At 55.3% G+C, this 23,963-nt stretch overlaps 4 protein-coding genes across 4 annotated transcripts in view; 2 read left to right on the top strand and 2 right to left on the bottom strand.

Annotated features, from left to right (window-relative positions):
- The window catches only part of CSUI_001692 (target of rapamycin), a 28,730-nt gene extending 19,271 nt beyond the window's left edge, over positions 1-9,459 (bottom strand). Inside the window, exons 1-5 of the mRNA XM_068061897.1 lie at positions 6,977-9,459; positions 5,988-6,274; positions 4,852-5,039; positions 3,357-4,040; positions 17-2,692 (exon numbers count right to left, since the gene is read on the bottom strand). The gene's annotated coding sequence lies outside the window, so the exon portion shown is untranslated. The remainder of the gene's footprint in view (positions 1-16; positions 2,693-3,356; positions 4,041-4,851; positions 5,040-5,987; positions 6,275-6,976) is intronic.
- Positions 9,460-9,498: 39 nt separating this feature from the next.
- Positions 9,499-10,405, top strand: CSUI_001691 (uncharacterized protein). The gene has a single exon (XM_068061896.1). It carries the CDS (start codon positions 9,990-9,992, stop codon positions 10,194-10,196), a length of 207 nt encoding a protein of 68 aa, XP_067926125.1. The 5' UTR covers positions 9,499-9,989; the 3' UTR covers positions 10,197-10,405.
- A 140-nt stretch (positions 10,406-10,545) lies between these two features.
- Positions 10,546-17,973, bottom strand: CSUI_001690 (phosphoglycerate mutase family protein). Its single transcript, XM_068061895.1, has 6 exons — positions 16,714-17,973; positions 16,185-16,351; positions 14,563-15,357; positions 13,982-14,060; positions 12,979-13,290; positions 10,546-12,501 (listed from the first exon to the last, which is right to left on the bottom strand). The coding sequence occupies exons 1-6, from the start codon at positions 17,071-17,073 to the stop codon at positions 12,346-12,348; spliced, it is 1,869 nt and encodes a 622-aa protein (XP_067926124.1). The 5' UTR covers positions 17,074-17,973; the 3' UTR covers positions 10,546-12,345.
- A 182-nt stretch (positions 17,974-18,155) lies between these two features.
- CSUI_001689 (mediator complex subunit med6) lies at positions 18,156-23,797 on the top strand. The gene is made up of 3 exons (XM_068061894.1): positions 18,156-19,837; positions 20,532-20,791; positions 21,260-23,797. Exons 1-2 carry the CDS (start codon positions 18,758-18,760, stop codon positions 20,784-20,786), a joined length of 1,335 nt encoding a protein of 444 aa, XP_067926123.1. The 5' UTR covers positions 18,156-18,757; the 3' UTR covers positions 20,787-20,791; positions 21,260-23,797.
- The last annotated feature ends 166 nt before the right edge of the window (positions 23,798-23,963 follow it).

Below are 23,963 nucleotides of genomic sequence, written 5' to 3'. Positions count from 1 at the left end.
CTGCTGCCATGCGCACCTCGACTGCGACGTCAGTAGAGACGGCAGGAAACATCTGGCGGAGAAGCAGAACCTCTCGCTGCCGCTGCAAGAAAAGCTGTTGCTGCATTTGCTCTTGCTCCCACCACACGCGGGTTCGCTCTGCTCTGGACATTTCTGTCCCAATCAACGCTTGGACTTGGTCACTACGAGCGGCGGCCCCCCGCAGGAGATCCCCTGCTGCTGCCGCGGCTGCTGCCGCCTCTGCGTCGCCTCCTGGCGGTTCGGTCAGCATTCTGTGCGTACTCTTGTCCAGACGCATCACTCTGCGCCTGTTTCGCAGAGGCAGACGAAGGGGAAAGTCTGCAGTCTCCACCCCGGAGTGCACGTCCACAGCGCCTGACGTCTCACACTCAACGTGCCTCACCGCTCCCCGAACACCACTGAATGATGACGCAAGAGCAACGGCCTGGCGCCCTGTCAAATCCCTGCCGCCCTGTCGATCTTCAGCTGGATGATGGGGCAACTGCCACTGTGCGGATACACCCGATTCGGTTCCTGTATCCGCCGGCGGGCAGAGCAGCAGACGGCAGAGCGTGAAAGTAGCTGCCGCCCTTAATGGTGCATGCGGATGAAACACCAGCTGCAACGCACTTTCTGCAATCAGCAGCCGAGATTCAGTATCGTCCACACCAAAGAGATAAGCACCCTGCAGAGCCAGCATCATCATCTCGGTTGGACCTTTCTCAGTCGTCTGTGCGTTCGCTGAGCCTACATCCCTGACACACTCTTGGGTGTTCGTTGCCGCAGGACAATGCAATTCGACTCTGCATCCCCAGCAGGAGCGCGCGAGCCTAAGGTGATGAGACTTTGTCTGTGGATCTTCTGCCGTAGCGGATGCTGCCGCTGCCGCTACTGTGCCTGGCTTGAAAAAGCGATCTTCATAAGTTGTTCTAGCCGCCACACCAGGCGCCTGCCCGCCTGCGGCCAGCCCCGGGTCTGTAGAGGAGCCCGCCAGGCCGAGGAAGCTATCTTCTACAGTTTTCAAATCTTGCTGTATAACGGAAACGAAGTGTTTTTGAACAGCCTGGCGAACATGACTGCAGTCGACTAAAAGCCTCAACGCCTTCAGGAGGCTCCTGTTGATGCCGCCGGCGAACATCGACTGGAGCAACAAGTCGAGTCGTCCCTGCATCCTTCTGCCGAGCGCCCGGATGAGTTTTGACACGCAAAGTAGAGCTGCGTGCCGCACGAGCTCCTGCGCGGCCCGCACACTGCTCCGCACATGAGAGCAGACAGGGCACAGCCGCGCAGAAGGCGCCATAACTTTGGACAAGTCGGCAGGCGTCTCCCCCGTGAAGTCAGGAGGCGGAGAAAGACGGCCCGGCTTGGAACCTTTCAGCGGCAACGCCACATCGTCAACAGTGGACCGGCAGCTGTCTCTGCCAGCGTGCGCAGTCGAGGGCGAAGCCTCCCACCTAACCAACCTCGCGTTAACCACTCCAGCGTGTCTTAAGCTACCTGCACCAGACTGTCGTGTCCCGGCCGCGATGGCGCCGCCGGAGGGGCTGGCTCCTTGGTCGAGTGCCCGAGGTACGGGGCAGCCCGGTTGATCCTCAGAGGAAAGCGCAGCATTTTGTCTTGCCTGTGGATGGCACCCGCGCTCGTCCGGAGAATATCCACACTCGTGAGACGTGCTGCAGGCGCTTCGTGACAAGGGCAATACTGTCTCACCCCAATACCCGGCGCCATTTGAAGACGTGAGGGTAGAGGTCTCTTGAGCTTCTAGAAAACGCTGGCAGGTTCCAGTGGGCTGCGCGTGTATTGGAACTTTGGCGTGGCTGTGCAAGTTTTCCTGCTCCATACCCCTTTCACCGACTTGACCTGGAGAAGTTCTGGGTATGTCTAGAGGCCCCCCCCGATCTGCGCGTCCCTCCCCAACCTCATTGGTTCGATCGCCGTGGAAGACGACAAGCTTGAGTTCGATTGCCTTCAGAATATCAGGGATGAACTGATCAACCTGTTGTTCCATGGCATCGGAGAACTGCATGCCTAGTGTACTCAAGCATTTGAACGCCGCGCAGGCCTCCGTAGCCTGCCGGCTAACGCCACACCCAGATCGACGAAACACTTGTCTTGCCGCCTTTGAATTCAAGATAGCTGGAGAGTTATCCGAGAACTGCACTGAGCTATTGTCTTGAGTACAAGCCTTCAGAGACCTTGCCAGTGGAGACTGGAGGGCGTCTGTGCGAGCTGGCAGCTTTACCGTGGAGGACCCGGCTGGCCCGCCTTCATACAAAATTGGAGAACCTGTGGCTTGAACAGGGATCCAGGGTGAAGCTCTGGTTTCGGTGGAGTCAGCTGGGCGTCCAGCGCAACTCCCAAGAGCGCTTTTCCTCGTAGTCAGAGCCGCCTGTGATCCGGTAGGCGCGCGGGGGGACATAATCCCAGCGGCGTCTTGGTGTGGCTTAGATAAAGACATTTTGTCGCGAGAATGCAGAAACCGGGAACGTGGGTGATCACGGAGCAACGACGAGATGCAAAAAATAGCTAGCTCTAGCCCCTTTTCTTCGACGAACCAGTCACCGCTGACGGCAGCCAACCTCGGCAGAATACGCGCAAGAGCGAGTCTTGTACGATGAGGCAGACAAGAAAAAGACGAAAAAAGAAAGGAAAGTAGTCGACGTAGTTGCGGGGATCCAACGCGTACCTGCTCCTGCGTAACAGACAAGATACGAAAGTGCAACGACTAGTATGGAGATGATGAAGATTGAGAAGTTCAGTTATCGTTCATTCATATTTTCTTCCTCATCTCCTACACTGGGTTGGTTCACGGGCGTCCCCACAAGAACCTAGCGTGGCGACGATCGAGTGTGACTTGGACTATTTATCGAGAAAGCGCATCATTCGGTTGACGACTGCAAACCGCACAGGCATAAGCGAAAAGCCTCCGGTCACTGTGGATTAGGACTTGTGTAACAAAGAAGCCTGCCCGACGTCTGCTTTTCTTCTGACCAGACGGTTGTGGTGCACAAAGAGCACATTTTCCGGTCACCGTGTGTACGCTGGATACCCGTCACGAGCAGGCAGGCGGTTGGGAACTGTCAATGCCGCGACACACCTTCTAGTGCAAACAACCGCTGTCATCTATTCTGACTTGCGTTTTCCGTCGCGCCGTGCTAAGGGAACGGCCCTAGGTCACATACTGCTATGCTGGCTGCTCCTGGCGTTTAGCCTGAGCCCGACAGGACCACGTGAGCTACGAGGCCCCCCCAACACGGCCTGCTGCTGACTGGGAATGAGGTTGGTTGACGGAAGCAACTCTTGGTCAGAAGAGCTACTGCCACTGTTTGCACGCCATAACTGCCCCCTTCCCTTACTCGCATCTCCTCGCTGTACGATGCAACCTCGAGTAGTTCAGCGAGAGCCAACAACGAACCCTCTTGCACCGGATCGGGCAGGTGGTTCGCCGTACAAGCCTGTGCCTGCGTGGCCCTCTCGCTGATTCTTTGCCCTCGATGATTCCATGCACGATGAGAAAGAAGACGGCCACCATCAGCAGAGCCGGAGGTCGTCCCGTCACTTCCCTCCTGGGAATCCTCATGCCGTTCTGGCTGTTCTGTCTCTCGCCCCACCTCGAGCTTCTGACACAGCACCATCTTCTTCGAGTCGTCAAACTTCTCCGGAGAGTGGCACGCCTTGAATTCGCTTGATAGCACGGTTGTGTTTGTACGACGTCGCCCGGCTATTTCTGGAATCGACGCCCGACTGACGCTATGAGCCAGGCCCGCTAGTAAATGGTTCCAAAGTCCCTCAAAGGCGTGCATGTCCTCTTCGTCACTAGCGGAACGCCGAGCATCACCTTCGGCGGTGCCACTCCGCGGTCGAAAGAGCACTGACGCTGAGCGGGCTGAATCTGCCTCTAGAGGGATGGGGCACTCAACAGGAAGCTCCTCCTTCTCAGGAGACACATTTCGACTGGTCAAGTGCCTGTCGAGTAAAGAGCGCAACGCCTCGACCCCGGCCGTCCTAACTCGGCGATGGTACGGGTTATGAATCGCTGTCTGTGGGAGTCGGAGGAACAACAGAGCAGGAAGCAGTGACGCACTGAGCTTTTGTACATGCTCCCTCTTGTCCACCGCGGAAGCGGTACATAGCCTCTACGAACGTGCTGGCGCTACGACGGCATCATCAGATCACCGGCACCCGAAAAACGACCTCCTGAACCAGTGTACTTGTGAGCAGAACGGAGCGTCAGCCGACCTCTGAAAGCCCGAGCAAGCCAGGTATCCCAACCAACTGCGGCGAGGACACAGGGAAGGGGAGGGCGAATGCAACTGACATCGATGTTACTCCGTACACTGGTGCTCAATCTTCGCGTCTACTCTGTATTCCCTAAGTAAACACAAGTAAATGCAGTTCGAAAGAATGGATTTTGTTCTTCGTGAGATTTTGTATTCGACGGCCGCACGGTCTGGTCTGCACGGACGAAGACGGCAAGTGCACGCAACATGAAAGTGGGCAGCACAGTTAAAAAAAGCTAGGTCTCGAAGAATGCGCCACGGCTACTACTAGCCTTTCAAAGGCGATGTGAAGCCACTCTGCACTACCTACATAGTCTCTGCATCAGTGCTTATGTCCCGGACCCCTTTCGGATGACCCGCGTTCTCGGAGTTATGCCGAGAATGACATGGAGCCCTACGCGGCTCGCTCCACCGAATGCAACACCACCTTTTTCTACGGGGCGGGAGTGCGGTCGAGGGACGAAGTTTCTAGAATCGAAAATCTTGGGTGGGGTCAAGATAGCCGCCTTGTCCCCTGTCCTGCGCTGATCTTCGCAGAACTTCTGGGCTCACTGCACACAAACCGACGCACCCAAAGATGTGTAGCCATAAGTTGTCTCCGAGGTCTCTCCGGAAAGAGTGCTGTCCGATATCTAGCCAACTCCGCCACAATCCGCGCCGCCGCCAGCTGGTGTAATGCTGGCTGGTCCCCCTCTAGCCACTCGATGCAAGACACCCGCAGCAAATCCTCCAAAGCAGTTGGAGAGGCGGCGTACGCGCCTACAAAGTAATGGCACAACAGCAATCAGTCGTGTTGACGCGGCAGCACACACACAGAAGACGAGTTTGTCACGTATGTGTCTTCGACGGCGTTGGAGCGGCACCCAGGTTCACACCCTCCTTGAATGTGTGGTCGGCACTGCGTGGGCCTAACTGGGGGGCAAGAGCCGCACGAACGAGAACCCAGATTGTCTTTTTGGCCTCGCAGCTTGTTGACCAGAGCGGGAGTCGATCCACAGTTGCCCCGGAGTTTTTCGCATACCATACAGGCAAGTCCGGGGCATCATATACCGCAGCCGCCCCGAGAAACCGAAACCCTGTCGCTCAAAGAGACTTCCCTTTTTTCTTCGACTGTACGTCACACCACGGGCTACACCCGGCCGAGCACCCGGCTGCGAGACAAGTGCACTGGTCGGAGGCAGGAGGGCAGAAACTCTCACTTCATTTCCAATGAAGACTGGGAATTACTTCAGCGCCGGGTCACGCCTAGGATCTAGAATTATTCAGCAACCTATTACTTCGGACCGCTACGGGGCAACACCCAAGCACGGCGTTCCGAAGAAGATAGACACCCTGCGCAACACTAGAGTACCGTACGTCACGTGAGTGCAAACATCTTTTCTCGGCCACGCCAGTCATACCCTCTCCAGAAACAGTGGGCGCGTGCTTGCCCATCAGTGTGGTCCAAGATACCAGCTTCAAGACACAGCGGAACACATCAATGCGATTGCCCCACGAAGCCTCACCTGCATCACTGCAGCCGCACGCCCCGGTCAAAACTTTTACAAAGGTCCGGTGAACCCGAGAGCAGATGATTAGTACTGGGCTACAAAAAGGGCTAGCCTTGTATCGCCCAAGGTATCTAGTTGAGCTACTTCATCAGCACTGTCTGCTGCGAGACAGGAAACTGGTCCGCGCCTCGGACACGCTGTCGTGTGGCGACCTTACCAGAAACCGCAATGGCACTAATGGCTTCAGCCACCTTGCACGCTAGAATAAACTCGCTCTCGGTAATAAGCCGCTCCGGACGGTGTGACGGACGTTGGGCATTCACGTGGAACATCACCGCGGCTTCCTGCGTTCCACTTCTGCTCTTTCTTTCTTCGGCGTGCGCGCCAGCCGACTGTTGCAACGCCTCCCGCGCGAGGTACAAAAAAGGAAGCTGCAGTTTCTCGTCTTCCCAACATAGAAACGGTCCCGCCAGCATGGCGCACATCAGCTGTAAGGCACCTAACCTGTGAGAATATCCGGAAGCGCAGCAAAGTTAGGACAATGAACGGAATGTGCCATCACGCGGCCGCAACAATGGCTGTTCGACGAAAGTGGGAGGGCTTTCGCACTGCGCCACGGCCTTCAAACAGGAGACTGCCCAACATTGTTCACGTTTTCCATAAGTGTCACAAGAGTGTGTGTGATTAGCCTGCGGCCCTGTCGCCCAGGTGCCGACCAAGGAGAGAGGTAAATTTGCACTCTCCACTTGGAGACCTGGGGACTGCTACGACAGCAGATAGATCATGACGAATAGCCACAAGAGAAACCAGACGGTTCCTTAGTTGTCACGCGACTGTACTAAGTATCTTCTGTGCTTTGGTCGCATCAAATCCTCCAATCGCCGTCGGAAGGGGTGCCGTCCCTGGCGGGTGAGCCTCCCTCTCAGATAGGCGCAGCGTCACCGTGCATTGTAGAGTTGTCCGCGCTCAGCCCTGCTCTGAATTTCGCCACGGCAAGGACAGGCGACGACGCAGATGCTCCGTCCCACCAGAGAGAATGAAACGGAAGGTCGTGTGAAAGATGTTAACTGCATGTGTCCGTAATCTCAAACGCTGCTGAAGTGGCTCGATTCGTACACTGTCACCAAGTCGAGGCTTGCTTGCAAATGCCTATACACCTTCAAGACGCAGCAAGCATCTGTACGACCACCCAAAGGCTCGGCTCACTTCATGGCGAGATGCCTGCTGCTAATGAGGCTCCAGAGCCACGCGCAAAGTTCTTCGACAATGCGCCCGACGCCACCTTTGCTCGCCCTTGCTTTTACTTCCAGTAGAATCCGGATGTTTTGCGCCGCTTCCTCGCGCAGCGTTTCACTTTCACTGCACAGCTCGCGCACGTAATCATGCGGAACCACAGCCATGCTCTCGAAATGAGGTACCCCCGCTCCTTCCGCCGTGTCAGCACTGCAGTCCACTGTCTGATTCATTCCCGTAGACGCAGCCTCACTCAGTTCCGGAGCTGGTCGCCTAGATCCGTGATGGCTTCTACCGCTATTGAACGAACCTCCAGCTTCAAGACGTTGCGAGTCCCCCGAAGTGTAGGATGGACGTGAAAGTTTGCGGCGCTCCTTTGCCTCTGCTAGCCCCCGCGGCGGGCCGTAGGCGGTGCCGCAAAAACTCTTTGGCCTCTTCATTTTACCCGCCGCCTACTCCTTGCATCGACAAAAGCACCAGCAGAGACTACGGACTGTGGTGCAGCGGGGAGACGCACCAGACCCCGAAGAGACGAAACTTGCCCCTGTTCACTCATGACCAGTCGGCGGCTGTTTCTCGACAGCGACGGGCTCTGGTACGATAGTCATTCACGCCCCAAGCTCCAAATCTGTTGCCTGTGCTCCACGCTATGCACCCACGGGGGTTGCAACTGGCGTGGGGCCTCGTCCCACGAAAGGCACGCGCAGCGGAGTTCCAGATGCAGGCGCAGAACTCTCCAAAGCAGCCGCTCCATCGCGCCCAGAGGAGTCTACAGTTTCCCCCTGTTACGCCAGCTGGAGCAACAGGTACTCAGACTGAAAACGGAGAGGGCATTCTTCGTCGATGACGCCTTTTCCGGAGATTACCCAGATTGAGAAGCAGGGATGTATTTGTCAACAAGATAACAGCCGCAACTGGGGATAGCAAGGCTAACAAAAAAACCTGCTGATGGGACTACTGTCTTCTCCTGCAGAAGTTCAGACTGAAAGGAGACGCTTCCTCGCTCTCCGACTTCAGCCAAAGTAAGCACCAAGAATTCTTGACACTTGGAGGAGCTGCCATGCGACATTGACAGTTTCGATTTCGTCGCAGAAAAAACGGCCGCCACTGGAAACCACAACGGAACGAATTCTCTGGGGGGCCAGTACCGAGAACAGAAGGTTGAGTGTCGACTTAGCTACGTCGTACCGAACCTGAGAGTGGGCTTCGGGATCTTGGGCTGGAGAAGTGCGAAGCCCGGACTGTATCGTTAGTTCTCAAAAAAGTGGACAACACCCGTAGCCTTCTTGGGACTTTCAAAAGAATATGCTGTGTCTCCCCTGCCGTTGAAGAAACCGTGAGAGCCCTGCCAAGAGGGGATGTCCCTCGACGTGGTCTCCATTGGCCTTCTGCTGCCCTAGTAGAGGAGAAGCGAAGAACTCGGAGAACGAAGGTGAGGGAAAAACCTACACTCGGACGTATCCTTACTTGGTTGTGGTGTAGGCGCTGTGTTGAACGCTCCAACCTGCTTGTACACGCACAACCTGTAAGGACATGAGCAGGAACCGGTCCGGAGATGGGCCCGTAGCGAGATCTTTGCTGCGGATAGTGGACGTGGGGTCAGCAAACTGATCCGGCTACACAGTAATCCCCCGAACTCGGCTGGCGTACTGGGTCGGACACCGGCCCCAAAAGACGATAGTTAGTTACGGAACAGTCGCATCTGCGCTTGGCAAACGAAGCGTATGGACTTGCGGAAGGAAATATCTGATCCTGGGCCAGCCTCCGGCAAACAAGGCACCATCAGCGCTGTTCGCCCCGGTGTGATAGAGCCGAGCTGCTAGCCTTACAATCACGAGAGCAGGGTTGCGCACTGGGTGTGAGGCGGTAACGGACCGGCCCAGGTGTCCAGCAGCGTGATGAATGAAACTGAGAAAGAAGCAGGAGGGGAATACCGCCGAGTGAGCCACCGGAAGGCGGCCGTGTCCACTGCAGGGGAATTTGCCTCGGAACTATTGAACTTTTGCATGAAGTTCTACAATTTCTCGTTTTAGCTGGAACGCTGTACTTCTTAGTGTGCTGCAGTGTTCCGGAGAAGCGCCTGCACCCGCTTCACAAGTGCGATTACTGCGCAACCAGGAAAGACAGATAGCCGTATGACCGGACTTGGAGGCAACAGTGAAAAAAAAAAAAGCGGTCATAGTCGGCAAGCGACAACGTTCCGGGGCTGAGAACTATACGGCCTTCGGGGCTGCATGCCCTTCGAGCTTCCGGGGGTTTGCGCGTGTGGAACAAGGCTACGCCTAGAAGTCCAGCTTGTCATGCTAACGTGTCACATCGACTCAATGAAAGGCAGGAAGAGTGACCGCGCCTTTCGCCAGGCGCTTATAAGTCTTGTCGCCCGTCCCAGGGCTCCGGCATGCATGCATGCGGCCTCGCATGTCGGAAAATGAGAAAAGGCCCTTCTGAGCCCTGTGATACTTGCGACCTCAGCTCACCGGGTACGAGGACTGCAAGTTCTTGTACCTTCGTCGATCTGGCGGGTAGATTCAAGCCTGCAAGCAAACCAGTACCGCATGTAGCGGCACTCATCCACGGTTCAGCGTGGTCCGGACCCAGTGTATCGCAGTGCCGGTGACTTGAACCCATACAGCTGCTACGGAAATTGCCATCTCTCGCTCCTGAGCCAGCCTCCGCGGAACTCCGCCAGTGCCTTCCGGAGAGCAGTGGGGACGCATTCACGATCTCGGAAGTTCCCGATTCCCGAAGCCTATGCTGTTCCTTACTGTTAGGCAGAGAATTCGCTGACTTCCGAACGCTTGTGTGGGTTGAACGAGCCGTCTTGTAAAAGACAGGCATGCAGAAGGAAAGCCATCCGAAGAACAATAGAATCGGGGCAAGAAACAGGTAAAAGCGCAAGCCGCGGATAGGGAGCGCACACCGGGGGGTTACTGGAGGACCTCTCGCGCGGGGAGGACTGAGGGCCGCGACAAGTCGCCTACAATGAATGACCCATAGACCGAGCGCAGGAGTCATAATTCTTCAGTACCTTTTCTTAGCGGGTCCTTGGTGCCCGGCGAGAATTTTTCCAGCCAGCATGCTGTTCTTCCTGGTTGGCCTTCGTGGAGACCGTGCGATTCTCATGGTGACTGTCTGTGTAGGGTTTGACCTGGAAAGGACTCTGTCCCGAGGCGGACAAACCTGCTCTTGGTGAAGAGAGAAATACCCAAGGGCGGGACACAAGCAAATAGCATCTATGCGTATGCTGAGGCGTATCTACGTTGACATGTTGTTCTGAAACCGTTCGCCTTCGCGCGCGTGCCGGCCTGAATAGATAACCTGGTTGGCCGGACAATGCCAGATCTGAACGTGAACGCCGATTGGCGGAAGTGGTGTCCTTGTCAGTACTACTGCCGACTCTCCAGCGATGCCTTCCCAGTCGAGCTCTGTCCTCGTACTTCTGTTCCAGCGGCGTCCGCTGTCGGATTCACCGGACTTGTCATCCTTGTCTCACTACGGTCACAGGGTAATCCTGACAGGGTGTGTTCGAGCACTTATCCCACCGGTTCATTCGAAGCAATAGTGCCCCGCGAGCTCCGCACCGGACACGGAAGCGCCCCGGTTTGTATTCCTTAGAGCACCGCGTGGTAGACGCTGCGTAGCGGTTCTCGAGAGTTGACATCAGTCTCAGCCGGCGACACTTTTGTCCGCCTGCCCTACTGTGAAACCACAATACCAAGACTGCTTCCAATTCAGGGGCTTGTAGGCACTCGGGTTCCGACCACGCGGAGAAAAACAACGAAGGCCACGGACTCGACACAGTTCCTGGACTAGTCGACAGAAGATGAGTAAAAGCCGCCAAACGGAGCCTGGCTCTGCTGCGTCCCCGTGTAGCCGAGCTCGAGCCCCACGGGCGAGCTGCCCTCCACAGAAGACTCTGAAAAAAGAACACTTCCGCCCTGTTAAGTAAAAAACACTGGAAGGCGCTCAGTCTGCGAACACCTGCTCCCAGCAATCGGTATGCACGAAGCGTTAGCACTTCCGTTATTGTGACTCACATGCTGCCGACGACACTCCGCCCACGCTGAGGAGTCGGAGTCTCCATCACTCTAACAGCTTCTGTCGTTCCCGAGATTCGGAGAGAAGCAACACTCCTGATTGCTCCAGCTATGAATGTTTACAGGTTGTTTTCAACTGACAGAAGCTGGGGCTCAAGAATCAGAGGACTGTGCTGACCTCTCTGAAGCTTGGCTCCACGCAGTTGTTGTCAAAGCACTAGTGGCTCTACAATCCCCGTGTTCTGACTCCGGACGTCACGTAGCGGACAAAGTCTACAAAGATAACAAGCGAAAGATCCCACGGCGAGCCGAGTGAGTATTGGAATCAGCCGCACGTACGAAACGAGACCGCGCTGAAAACTGTAACACCACCTGGCGCTCGATCAGCAGGTTGCTGCTTACGACGCATCACTCTGACTGGAGCGCAAGACGTCTTCGCGATCGGCGTCGGGGTGCCTCGGTCCCGTCCGGTACAATCCCGGAAGCAGCTGAGAGCCGTGAGCAAAGCTAGTGTGGAAGCACCGCTACACAGCGGCTGACGATCGCCACACACTCGAGCGGAGAAACCCGGAGACAGAGCGTACGGAGCGAAAGACGCCGAGCTCTCAGGCAAGACGTCCCTGCTAGTACGCGAAGAAGTTCTGGGACAGAAACACCTAGGGCAAGCGCGAAGAGACGGCACAAATCCACCTAGCGAGGTAACGTGCCCCAACAAGCCGTCAGTCCGCTCAGAAGCAAGCTGCCCGACATGCGAGCTCTTCGGAGTTGAACAGCAAGAGGACTGGAAATATTGTTGACAGCCAAAGTAAACACAAAAGAAGCCAACGACGAATTCCCCAGATCGCCGCCGGACCACCCGGACTGGAGAGTAATCGCCTTGCCTGCACTAGGCAAGAGCTGCGCACAGCCCACAGCCCGTCCGACTCAAGACCATCGAGCATGCCCCGTACTGAGCAGGCTCGAATTTTGAGTAAGCTGAGACACACGATGGTGACGGAGTCGCGCTACACTTTCACAAGTTCGCTCATCGCGAGCTTCATACGCACGGGTACCAAGTAACGGGGCAGACTAAGGCCGACTCAGATGGAAAGGATACCGTTTCGCTGACGTGCGGCACTCAGCTTATGAAGAGAACGCCCCCAGCGAAGCCGGCAAGACGAAACAATTCTGAGACCCCAAAGTCTCCCAGTGAGGACACATGGAAGCAGACGCGTTCGCACGTGTGACCGCAGTACACGCGGTCACTCTTGTACGCGCCACCTGAAAACAGAGCAGATGGCACGGGCGGCTCCGCTGATAGTGCAGTTACGCAGTGAAGTTACCGCGGAGCAGCTGACAGGATTGGGGGTCAATGTAGTAATCAACACGGCCAGAGCCCTTCTGACGAAGCTTCAGCACGTCAAACCGTAGGACTCCGCAGTTGGTCAGCTTCTTGTCCTTTGCGTGGAAGTACTGATCCGCCTGCAGGGAAAAAAGCGACAGAGAAAGAGGAAGACTTACTCTCCTGACCGACACGGCGAACTCAGGTGAAGCACCATGACACATATGCGCTCCCAAGCCGAAGAGAAGAGCCACACGACAAGGAAGAAATCCATAGACACGATGTCGCGAGTGTACGCGTGTTTCTCCCATTGCAGGTACATATGTAAACCTCCTTGTCTGCCTTCATCAAACAAAACTTTTGGGCGAAAGAGCACTCTAGAAACAACTCAACTCGCAGCTGTAAAGAATGAGCTGAGACATCTATATCCCATTCCTGAAAAAATCCCTCTTAAGCGTACAATCAGTCTCCCAGCCAGATATTGTTTTCTTTTACCGCTCTACATCAGCTACTGTTTGCTTTTCTCTATCCACCACGCCTCCATCATACACGGCCAGCAGCACTGCGTGGCTTCGGAGCTGTTTGGCTTTCATCAGAATGTGGCGAAGCTGACTCACCGGATAGTACATCCGAAAGAAGTATCGAAGCCACCTAGAGTGTCCCACGACGATGAAGGCCCGGACAGGGCCAGGGCCGTCGCCTTCATTGTTGAAGAGCCAGGAAGCAAAGGCCAAGAGCCTCCCGGCCAATGTCGTGTGAAGACGTTTGTTTCCAGAATTGTGAGTCTGGTCTAAGTGACTGGCGTAAAGTTGCTCGAGGGAAGCTCCTAGTACTGTCTCCTCGAGCTGGGACAGAGGAGGTGGAGTGGGCTTCCGTGAGAATGAAGAGGAGGAGGAGAGTGAAAGAGCATCGGGAAAGCGTGTCGATTCCTGGAAAAGTACACGGACACACGAATCCCAGCCAGGTCATCCCGGTCAAGTGTCCGCCCACTCAGCAACACACGGCAACAGCAGTCCTTACAGACTAAGACCAAAAACACCAGTCCGTTGATTGAACCGTAGGAAGTGCAAAACAGAAATACGACGGAGGCGACACATGCAAGCAATATCAGGAAAGTTTAAGGGGCCTTTGTCTTGGGCAGGAAAGATCAGGTCGGGTGGGCACCGCCCCAGCAATACGCCTCCCTGGCGAGAAGAATAAATTCGTTGGGAGAATGCAACAAATCATTCGTTGGCAGCCCTGCGGTTGCTGCAGGTATGTCAGCACTCCCCTAGACCTCCCACTGCACGGGCTTCGGACACGGGAAGGGCACGCGAGCGGAGAAGAAGAGAAGTCGAAGGTAGCAACTACAATTGTAGCAGATGAAGCATGGTCAGATTCTTCACTACCAAACAACAGCTACCAGTCCCTGACGAAGCAAACACTGAGGTCCTTGGGTCTCCTCACAAAAAGAAATACTTGATACGTAAGCGCTCTGGCATAGGGAATACAGATTGCTTTGAAAGGGAATGACTTCTGTCTCCGCCACTGACTATAGCACAGCGTCCCCGATCCCAGAGGTACTTCACTCAGCTGTACACAGTTCACACCTCAACCTCTTAAAAGAGACTGGGACCTCACCTGGAGTGAAGAAAGTATTTGTACCCTCTGAGACTGTACCGAAGGACCCAAAGCAATTAACAGAGTGGAGATAGATCTCCTGAAAAAGCAAACACCGGACAGTTGTTCCACCGGTGGTAGAGAATGCTTTCAGGGGAACCGGCCGGGGCCAGGGCACGGTCAGCGAAGACATACCACAAGGAAACGCCTCTCTCGGCATTCGTGAAAATGCGCTTGTTTGACCCTCATCATCGCAGAACCAAGCTTGCCTATTCTAGCTCCTGCAATCCAGCGATATCCCGACGGTCTCTCGAAAACACTATGCACCCGGGTCACGAGTCCTCAGTAGGTCACTGGCATTCAAAAACCTAGTGTACAGTATCCCTTCTCGTGAGAAACTCTTTATGCTTCAAACGCGACATCACAAAAGGCCACGCTGCAGAGAACTGCTTCTGAGTGTGCGTTCAGAGTCATCGCGAAGGCAACAAGAAAGTCAACCAGGTGTTAAAGAAAAACTACAGATCAATTGCTTACTAAGGATCTCTGCTCCACGTGAATCCCATCCACCGACAAACGGAGGCAGAGTTTCCTATTTTGCTTACCTCAGATTGGAGCTGACTAGAACAATGCCTTCTCCGGCCGCAGGTGCCGCTTCTAATCCCTTCGACTCCAACGCGGAAAGAGCTGAATTCACCCCCGTTCTGTTCTTCCCTACCACAGTTTTGTCCCTTCTCGTAATGCCGTCGTCGCTCTTTTGTCGAAATGACACAGCGTCTCTGTCCTCTACTGCCTTAGAAGCCTGTGAAGAAGAGGCGTCTGCAGTTCGTGAAGGGCCAGCTTGCGCGGAGTTCTCTGTTCTCCTGTCGGCATGCCTACTGCTTGTTTGTTCGTCGTGTCTACCCCTTCTTGGAGAAAACTCCGGGCTATCCAACACCACTGCGTTCGGAGCATCTGAAGTGAAAGATTTCCCGCTTGTCTTCTCCACTTCAGTTCTTGCCTGCGTTCCCGAGACATCGTTTCCTACAGATTCTCCATCAACACCCTTGAACGTTAGGTCAGGACCCTCGCAGTGTTGTTTCAAATTTCCGCCCGTTGTTCCTCCTTCATCTCCCCTGCTACTGACAGCAGCATGGGCGCATACAGATGTGAGCTCGATAAGAGCCAGAGTCCACGTCGGGACACGGCGTGTCTGAGAATGAGAGGTGGACGACGACGAGCGAAGAGCACTGCGGAGTTCAGCCGCCTGGGCAATCCCCAAGGTACTGAGCGGAGAGTCGAAAAGAATAGAATCCCGTTCGGGTGTTAGGAACAGTTCCCAGAACCAGAAGAGAAAAAATCGTAGAGGGAAAGACAGAGAAAGCATCGGCCGGTTAAACGTCGCATTCCAAACAGACTCTCTGAAAAAAAGCATAAGACAAAACAAGCCGGCTCAAACGTGTCCTGCGTAGAAAGGAACCAAGTCCCCTGAAAACTAGCAGAGAACAGCTGATGTCCTGAGGCACGTAGAAGCAAGACTCCGGAAAGCAGTGCTCCAACCTAATATCCCGATGCAGAGGAAGTCCCTCTGCCGAGGCGATATACAGAAGTATCAGAAAAGAGTGCGACGAACAAATGACGGCTGCGCGGGAAAGTTGTCCGAAAGGTGATCCTTTTCCTTCCACGCCGAAGTCCCCTCAAAAGTAAGGTAGAAGAAACGATTCTGATAAAGTACATGAAGACGAAGTCATCAATTTTACTTACACGACGTAGGGCAACTACCGAAGGGGTGAGCAAACATGGCACTCGGTCACAGCCAAGACGGGCACAATAAGTCTTCCAGGGTGACAGGCTACAGAAACACCGCAAGCAAAATAGGAGCTTCGTGTTCTTCGCATGAGCCCGGGCGCGTAGCTGCGCTAGAGAGAGACGTACGAACCGGCTTCGTCTCTGGTCGATCTTTTGCGACCCCTACCGAGACATCAGCATGACGCTGTGTCGTAGTAGAGGAATGGAATCCTTGATATCTGGAACAATGCATTGAGTCCAGGTAGCGGAATAAGGAGTGAACCTTTGAATGTTATCTAAGACTGTACGGCACACTACGCCTAACACCCGAACACAGCTGAACGTGACTGAAGCTTCAATGCCTATGGACTGTGTCCATACAGGCTTTTCGCCGTGGACTCATCGCGCGAGTATATCAAGGAAACATGTAATGCCCGTGCCTAGGCATAAAGAGACTTGCCCGTGGCGAATAAAGATCACTGTCCTGCGTTCAATAAAGTCGGCTTCAGAAGGCGTAATGCGCTGGCGCGCAAGAGATGCTGGAAGTCCTCTCTCTTCCCAGGAGAAACAAAAAAAAAGAACTGCGTAGACCAGCAGGACCATCTTTTGGAGAACGTTCCAGGCCGCCTGAAAAGACCACAGACCGCCAAGGGGAAATCATTCGCCCGACAGCCACAGAGAGGACATACAGTACTTTCGTGTGTGACACTGTGGTGTCAAAAAGCGGTGAATACCCTACTGCCTACTGGTGTAGCTTCAGTTCCTCCAGCAGCTGCGGCTGTGACGGGCTGCAGACAGCAGTCAGGTCAGTGCAGCTTACAATGCTCCAAGATGAGCTCCAGGTCCAGTCGTACAGCATAGTTCTATAAAACTTACTCTCACATATCTTTTGAGGTTTGATGTCTCCCATCTGTTTTGCCCCTTCTTTTCCGTGTCTTATTCTCTTCCTCACAAATCTAGAGTTTCACCGCTACAGCCAACCGACTTACGTCTTTTGTAAGCGCAGCCAGCAACGACAAACCCTCGACGACGAAAGGCCGTTTCCCCGGAAGACAGACAGATTCTGCGCCCAGAAAGCTGCCGGGCAAGCTAGGCAAAGCTGCCGCAGTGGCACGTAGAATTTGTTGCTGGCGCCGTGCATGCAGTATGGTGAGATAACGCAGCAGTACTGACACGGCGAACAAGACAACAAAGGCAAGAAAGAGCAGGAGAAGGAACGATGGAGGGAAAAAAATCGGAACCAGAAAAACGAGAAGAGAAGAGGAAGAAGATCCAGAGGCTAAAGTAGCGCCAGCTGCTTCCACGGCCTGGGCTGCCGCAGAAGCAGCGGCGGCGGGAAGGCCCGCCATTTGCAGACTAAAATCGGAGAGGAGAAAAGCTCCGTCACCTCGTCCCTCTTCGTTGCGTAGCTGGCGCCTTCACACGGACTGAAAGTCCCCTTTACGGAGCAGGGGGATGACGAGAAGACAGAACAAGTCCCGAGGTGATGCCCCCATACTGGAACGCACGCAGAGGCTCGACAAAGGAAGTGAGAAAACTCTTGGCCGTGTCACCTAGCCTACCGTAGAGGGTTATGTACACCGGAAAGACGAGCGTAACTAGAGACGCGGAAAGCCGCAATCTGCAGGTCAACAGCCTGGCCGCCGTACGCTCCGCAGTTGCTTTGTCCCCTCTGACTTCTGCTTACTCCAACAAGCCATGACCCTGCGGTGCAGGGGCGTGCACGCAATCAGCAGGTGAAAAGGGACAGAGACATAAGAAAGGCTGCAAGCGCAGCAACCACACGTCTCTCGTGCGTCGCTTCACTGACGGAAGTGAATCGGGCCTGTTGGGGCAAATCAGGTGCTTCTGTTCGCCAGCGTCCCCCATGCAGACACAGAAGCATGCCGCCGTGGAAACAGCGCCGGCAGCAGTCGAGAGCCTGGACGTACGAGCACGAGCTGCAGAAGGGAGCGACGCAGCTAGAGACACGCCCAACACCCTATCAGGCAGTATCCCGCCCTTCGGACAGACAGGAGTGCCGAAGGCGTTTTTAGGGAAGGCAAGGCGGAAGAACCCAAGCATCACAAAAGGAGGGGCTCTGACCGGAAAAGTGAAGACGAGAAACCGCGTAGCCAGAAAAACACTCGAAGAGCGAACAACAGTTGACATGTAGATGCTGCTGCATCTACTGGCAGCGTGATGAAGTGGCGAGAACGCTACCCGCCAAGACACGATGCAATCCCCTGGGTCACTCAAGAAGAAACACTTGAAAAAACAGATCACTCCTCTGGTCGGCAGCTTCTTCCCTTTATCGAGTTTCGCCTGAGCCTTTGAAAGTGTCCGCGGTGCCGGGTGGCGCCCCGGTACATGCAGCGCAGGCTGTCGTACATGCGTACCCAGCAGCACATGCGGGACAGGAGACTTCTGTCCCTAGCGTGTGACGCTGTCAAGTCTCTTCGGACGAATTCCTGTGCTGTCTCTTGAAGGCACTTCTCCACTAACGCCGTGGTCCCGCCCGGCGGAGAGAGCTCTGAGTATGCATCGGCCGTTCGGGGGCCGTGCCGGGAAAATGCCTCGCATGCAGTGCTCACGCAACAATGTTTGTATCCAACTCGTGACCGGACATCTCACGTTTTCACGCAGCGGGCCTTCTTGCGTGAAAGGCGCTTCCCCGAGACGACAGACCCTGTTTTCACGCGTGTTTCGTGCGCCAAGAAGTATTGATGCTTTGCCATACTTCGAACTCCGATGTTGTTTTGGGCGACGCTGATCGTCCCCAAAACTCTGGGTTGTCACTAGAGGGATGCAGCCGTGTCGTTAGGTGACGGGGACCGTGGCTCATATGAACACCGCTCGCGGCCTGCGTCAGCAGAGCACTCGCACGCCTCGTCTTTGGGACGCTCCTTCGTCTTGGACAGAAGCACTCGTTGCGGCCCTCGGAAAAGGACACCAGAAGACACTGCTGGAAGTAACATTCCTTCAGCCGTCAAGAGCTTTTGCGGTTGCCTGTAGACGTTCCCGTCCTGTTGTCTCTTCCGTTGGGCAACCGTCATGCAACTCTCAGCCGTTGCCCAGCCTGGGTCATCTCTTCCCCAGGCTGCTTCTGCCGTGCCCCCCTTCCCTGCCTACACCCCAGGAGCTTTACAGCGCGAGTGCGCGCTCGAGTTTGTTGACTGGCGGTGGCTGTGCGGGCACTGTTTAGACAGTGATGCGGCAGCGCTGGAATACTTCTATCTGTCACCCTTCTACGTGGAGGTGGGAAGTTACAGTCTGAATGAGCGTTTACGGAGAGGGGAGGATCACAGGACTCTGGCCCAGGAACAAGGACTTCTGTTCTCCGTGACCTATTCGAACTTGGCCGTCCTTCGTGCTCAGGCTTCGGCAGCCGGGAAGGAGGCCTGTCCCCCAGGAGAGCCATCTTCTGCGCAAGAGGAGAGCGGGAATAGATCCGATGACCCCCGGGATGGACAAGGTAAAGCACAACGGGAGGCTACCGAGTTAACGGCAGGTAATGAAAGTGATTCTGCAGGTGAACCGCAGAGTGGGGGCGCGGCAAGTAACGCAGAGGGACTGGGTGATTTTGCTGCAAGGTGCACGTATTACAACAATAACGCGCTGTTCCATATTACTCTGATGAGAAGAGAGCCGGGAATGCATGGAGCTGTCTTGACGACTACGCTCAGAGTCTACACCGTGATAGGGGGAAAGATTTACCGAGTGCCTCCCCTGGTCGACGTACTCAATCAGAAGATGGCGTCTGCCATGCGACATTTGGAAAACTGTTTCGATCTTCTCCAAGGCCGGCTTGCGACTTGGAGCCTTGCTGCGGGCAACTCGTGGTGGTCTAGTATTGAAGGAGATAAGGCGGATGAAAACCGGAAGAGGCGTGCCTCCCGTGAAAAAAAAAGTGAACTAGTACAGTACGGAAAGGAGGAAAGAAAAGAAGAACAGGAAAACTCAGAGAGAGAACCGGCTAGCTCAGCGCGCACCAAACTGCAGCCAAGTGAAGAAACTTGGGACGAAGATGGCTGCGATATCACTGAAGTTTTTCGAAAGACAGGATGCGAGTCGGCCGCTCGCGTTATGCTAGAGGAACAGAAACTTCTTAGTGCCGAAGTTAGCATGCTCATGGTAAGCGTCTCTCTCTTTCTTCAAGAAGTCACTTGCCTCATGATACCCGGCTGCACTGTTACACGGCTTGTGGGCGATCAAGGAAGTGCTTTTCTGCTTTTGTCCGTGCACGAGTGCCTGAGGCTTTTCTACTGTCTGCTAAGACCTAAGGAAGTACTCGTTGCCAACGTAAAGTCTGTCGGCCAGTTTCACTGTCTCGCAGCCGGTGTCGTGCGTGGCGGACAGCTTGGCCTGACACGCTTCGCCGCGAATTTCCTGTAGGAGGAGCATGCGTCCTGCCTCGGTTTTCACACGGGGGTGTGTTCCGTGTAGAGGCGATATTCCACGAGGTTACTGGTAGAACTTCGTCTGTTTTACGTGTCTCCCTCTCTTTCTTTGTCTCTTTGCACGACGTCAAAACCTGTGCAAGCTGGAGGTCCGAACAGCAGGCAAAAGGTCTGTGCACTTCTAGGTATATTCTGATTTGACATATAGGTGCACACAGACGTCGGTGTCTGCATGGATGGAAACGCTTACATGGTCAGTTGTTGTGCAGTTCTTTGATGTGAGAGAAGTAGCGATAATGATTTCTGAGGGTCGCAGCTTCGTACGTCCAGAAACCATCCGTACTGCAGTGAGATTGGTTGGACGTCATCAGCCTGCGTATTCTAGGATCGAACTCCGTTTATTGGCTGTGAGTCGAACCTGTACGCAGGCTCGTCGGAAAGCTTTGGAAGAACACTGGGGACTGGCGAGAGAAACGGAGGCGAAATTGACTGCTGCGATGGAGAAGAAGACTGCGGAGTACAAAAAGCTCCTGACTGCCCAGTTGAAGTCTTTAACTGAGTCGCGGCAGCTCCGCTTTTTCCAAGCCCAGCGAAGACAAGCTGAAGAGAGGATGCGCGAGAGAGAGCAACGGTCGGAGAGGGAAGCTCTCGTGAGAGAAGAAGCATGGCGCCACGGCGGCTGAAGCTCGTAAGCTGAGTGCCGCCTACGAAAATAATATGGCGGTATTGAAAGTCCTACTTTGAAGTATCGGCAAATTCTTCAGACGCAGATGTGTCACGCAAGAGTCGGAGCGCTCCGGTTTCAGGCGCGTAGACGCTTCTTCCCTGAAGCCGCCGGTGGGAGAGATCTTTTGAAAGACTGCTTTGTACTGAGACTGACGCTCATTCTGTCTCGGAAGTAACCTTCTGAATGGCCAGCTTGTTCCAGTGTAGGCGGAGAACTGCGGTCGCCGATTAGGGTAGCGATGGGCGTGGGCCCGGCAGATTGGACGCAGAACCTCTGTCGTCGTCAGTTGATTGAATGCACGTGCGGCAGGTCAACCCTTCTGCTCCAGTGGGATAGCCTCAGTGAATAGTGTTGTTTTTTCTGCCCGGTTCTTCCCCTCGTAAATGGCTAACATGATACGCACGCTCTCACCTTCGTGTGGATGCACAGGTCTGCCAGGGCACACGCGAAGCGAATGGGGATATGTGATAGCGGGTGGGTGCTGCACCCCGAGGAGAGAAGGCGGACCGTCGTAGTCCAGGCCGTCAGGTCTTGCCGAGGCAAGGCCTAGCAAGCCCTCTTGACATGTGTGACATAGGCTGTTTGGTTATTCTCTGAGTTGGCGTTTACAGCGGGAGATATAGGGGGGCAGGCTAATAGCCTAGCGTCAAGATGGAGGGTTTGGTCGGCAGTCGAAGAAGTCTTTCAAAATGGAGCTTGCTGGTAATGGCTCCGGATATGCGAAGGGTCCGGAGACTGAACTAGGGGAGGTTTGGAGACAGTCACGAAGGCCGCAGAGGATGCGTTCATCGTGGGAAAAGGTGCACTAGCTTCGCTGCACTCTTGTCACAAAAAAGCCATATACAGGAGCAGCGGGGTTTCCCTCCCGTTCAGTCCACGGTGAACCTTCGAATCTCGCCTCGGGCGTTATCACGTGGTACAGTTCTACGCCGACTCTAGGAAGTGGTACACCTCCCAGACCTTCAGCATCGGAGTAACAGGCATGGGTGGATGGATGGGAGTCGCTCAAAAGAAAGAACAGAACGTACGGGGTCGCGATGTGGCACGAGTCAGCACCCCGGGAAGCGCTATAGAGTCTTCCTATCATGACTCTGTGAGTGGCACACTCTCCGGCACCGAAGAAAGTTCGGCGGCTTGGTAGCCACCAAGTGATAGAGCGTTTCCTATATTCAGAGGTCCTACCCGAATCCGGGAGGCACTACGACGGCCTGGACCGGACGTAGGTGCATAGTCTAAGGATGTAACGGTTCCTGTTAGCCGACACTCTGTACACAGGTTGAGCAAACCTTCATTCCTAAAAAACATATTTCCTCTGAGGGGTGAACTCTGTTGCCGGAGACGTGGCGAGTGCGGTGCCACGCATGCGGAGACCCGATACGGGGTCAATACGAGCAATATATCCACACGTTCGTACACCTTTTCAGATTTCTCCGCGGTCGGGGAGGAGAGGCCTGATACTCCTGCTTTATGGCCAGTGCCACGGGGGCTTTACTTCACTTAGCGGACGGTTCTGCCACTCCGGTCGGCGCTCGAAGCCGTTGGCTTGAGCCGCAAGGTAGGGACTGATACGCCCTCGAAAGTTTGCTGGACTAACAGTCGGGTGGTGAGCGGCTACACTTGCGATGTGATAGACAGCTGCGAGTACTGTCCGTAGCGGCAAGAGCTCTGCACCGTGCAGTGGTTCTGGGACGCTCGGTGCCGACGCGGATGTTGAATCGGGAAGACGGTAGACCCAGAAACCATACGCGCCCGCCACGTTTGGCCCGCGACGTGGCGGAGGTGCTGCGCACTTCCAGCAGCGCTGGCAGCGAAGGACGGGGCTCGACTTTGCCTTCACCGGACGCTCTGAAGAGGGTGGCCAGCCGAGGTGATCGCTATGGCTTTGTTTGGCCACTTACCAGTAACGAGAACAGGCTCTGCCTTATATCCTAGTGATCGTCGACCACTTTAGCTGGTGGATCCATTCAACGGCTCTTCGGCGAGCCGAGGCCTTAGAAATCGTATTCTAAAGGGAAAGTGGATACCTCAGCACGGTGTGCCACTCGTGCTTTTACCGGACAATGGTCCGCAGTTTATCGCTGAAAGTGTGGAGCGACTGTGCTGGAGCAAAGGTGCGCGAACGATTTTCAGCGCACCCTACCGTCCTCAGGGCAACTCTGTTGTTGAGAGTTTCATGGGTGCTATGACGAAAGCCTTGGGTGCGCTGGTTGGCGAGGATGGGAAACACTGGAAGAGGCACCTGCTGGCCGTCGCCTTGGCCCGCAACTACACCGCGCATACTGCCACGGCCTTCTCTCTGCCTTCTTAGGAGCACGGACGGGAAGCCGTTCTTCCTGCGCAGAGGCACTTGGATGAGCCCAGGGTTGATCCGCTGTCTGTCGCGCGGCTTGCCAGATTATGGCGGGCAAGAGCAGACGTGTTCGAGGCAGAAGCAGCGGCAACGTGAGCAGTGCGGCTTGTCGAAGACAACGTTGTGGAAGGGCACCCTAGTGACGGTCCGAGTCCTGCCGACATCGCGGAATATCAGGCTAAGGTGGCTCCGGGGGGGGAGGGGCGTGGTGGAAAAACTCATCAACGGCAAGACCTATACTGTCCAAGACGTCGCAACCAAGGCGGAGAGGCACGCGACGTGCGACCAGCTGAAGCTACTCGATTTCCGAAAGAGAACGAGACGTCTTGGCCCTTTCCACTGGTGCGCGAATGCAGCCGGACCGGGAGCGTGCTTTCTGAAGCGTCACAGGCTAATACGGCTCTTGGTATGGCATCGAGGCCGAAGAATCGAGGGCCTCCGACTGCGCAATCACAGCCCCCGAACAGCGGCGCGGGCGGAGAGCGGGAGCAGGCGGGCGTTGGCTCCGACCCTGAGGGACGCGGGACTCTCCCGACAGTCGAGGCTTTTCTTCTAAGAGCGGCGGGACAGCCGAACTGGTTCCTCCGAGTGCGCAAGGAGAGGAGTCGCTGGGCCGGGGCACTGCATCGCGCGACTTTCGACGGACGGTGAGTCGCAGTTCCAGGGCGGGGGAAGAGGCCTGGGGTCTGTGTGGTCTGCACGACGCACACGTCGAGTGTAGCTGGGGGTGGATGATTGCCGATCAACGACGGCCGCGACCGGACTGTTGCCCCCTAGTCGGAA

This window comes from Cystoisospora suis (genome assembly GCF_002600585.1).
Source record: "Cystoisospora suis strain Wien I chromosome Unknown contig_674, whole genome shotgun sequence".
In the NCBI taxonomy this organism is placed as follows: Eukaryota; Apicomplexa; class Conoidasida; order Eucoccidiorida; family Sarcocystidae; genus Cystoisospora; species Cystoisospora suis.
This window is presented reverse-complemented; position numbering and strand designations above follow the sequence as displayed.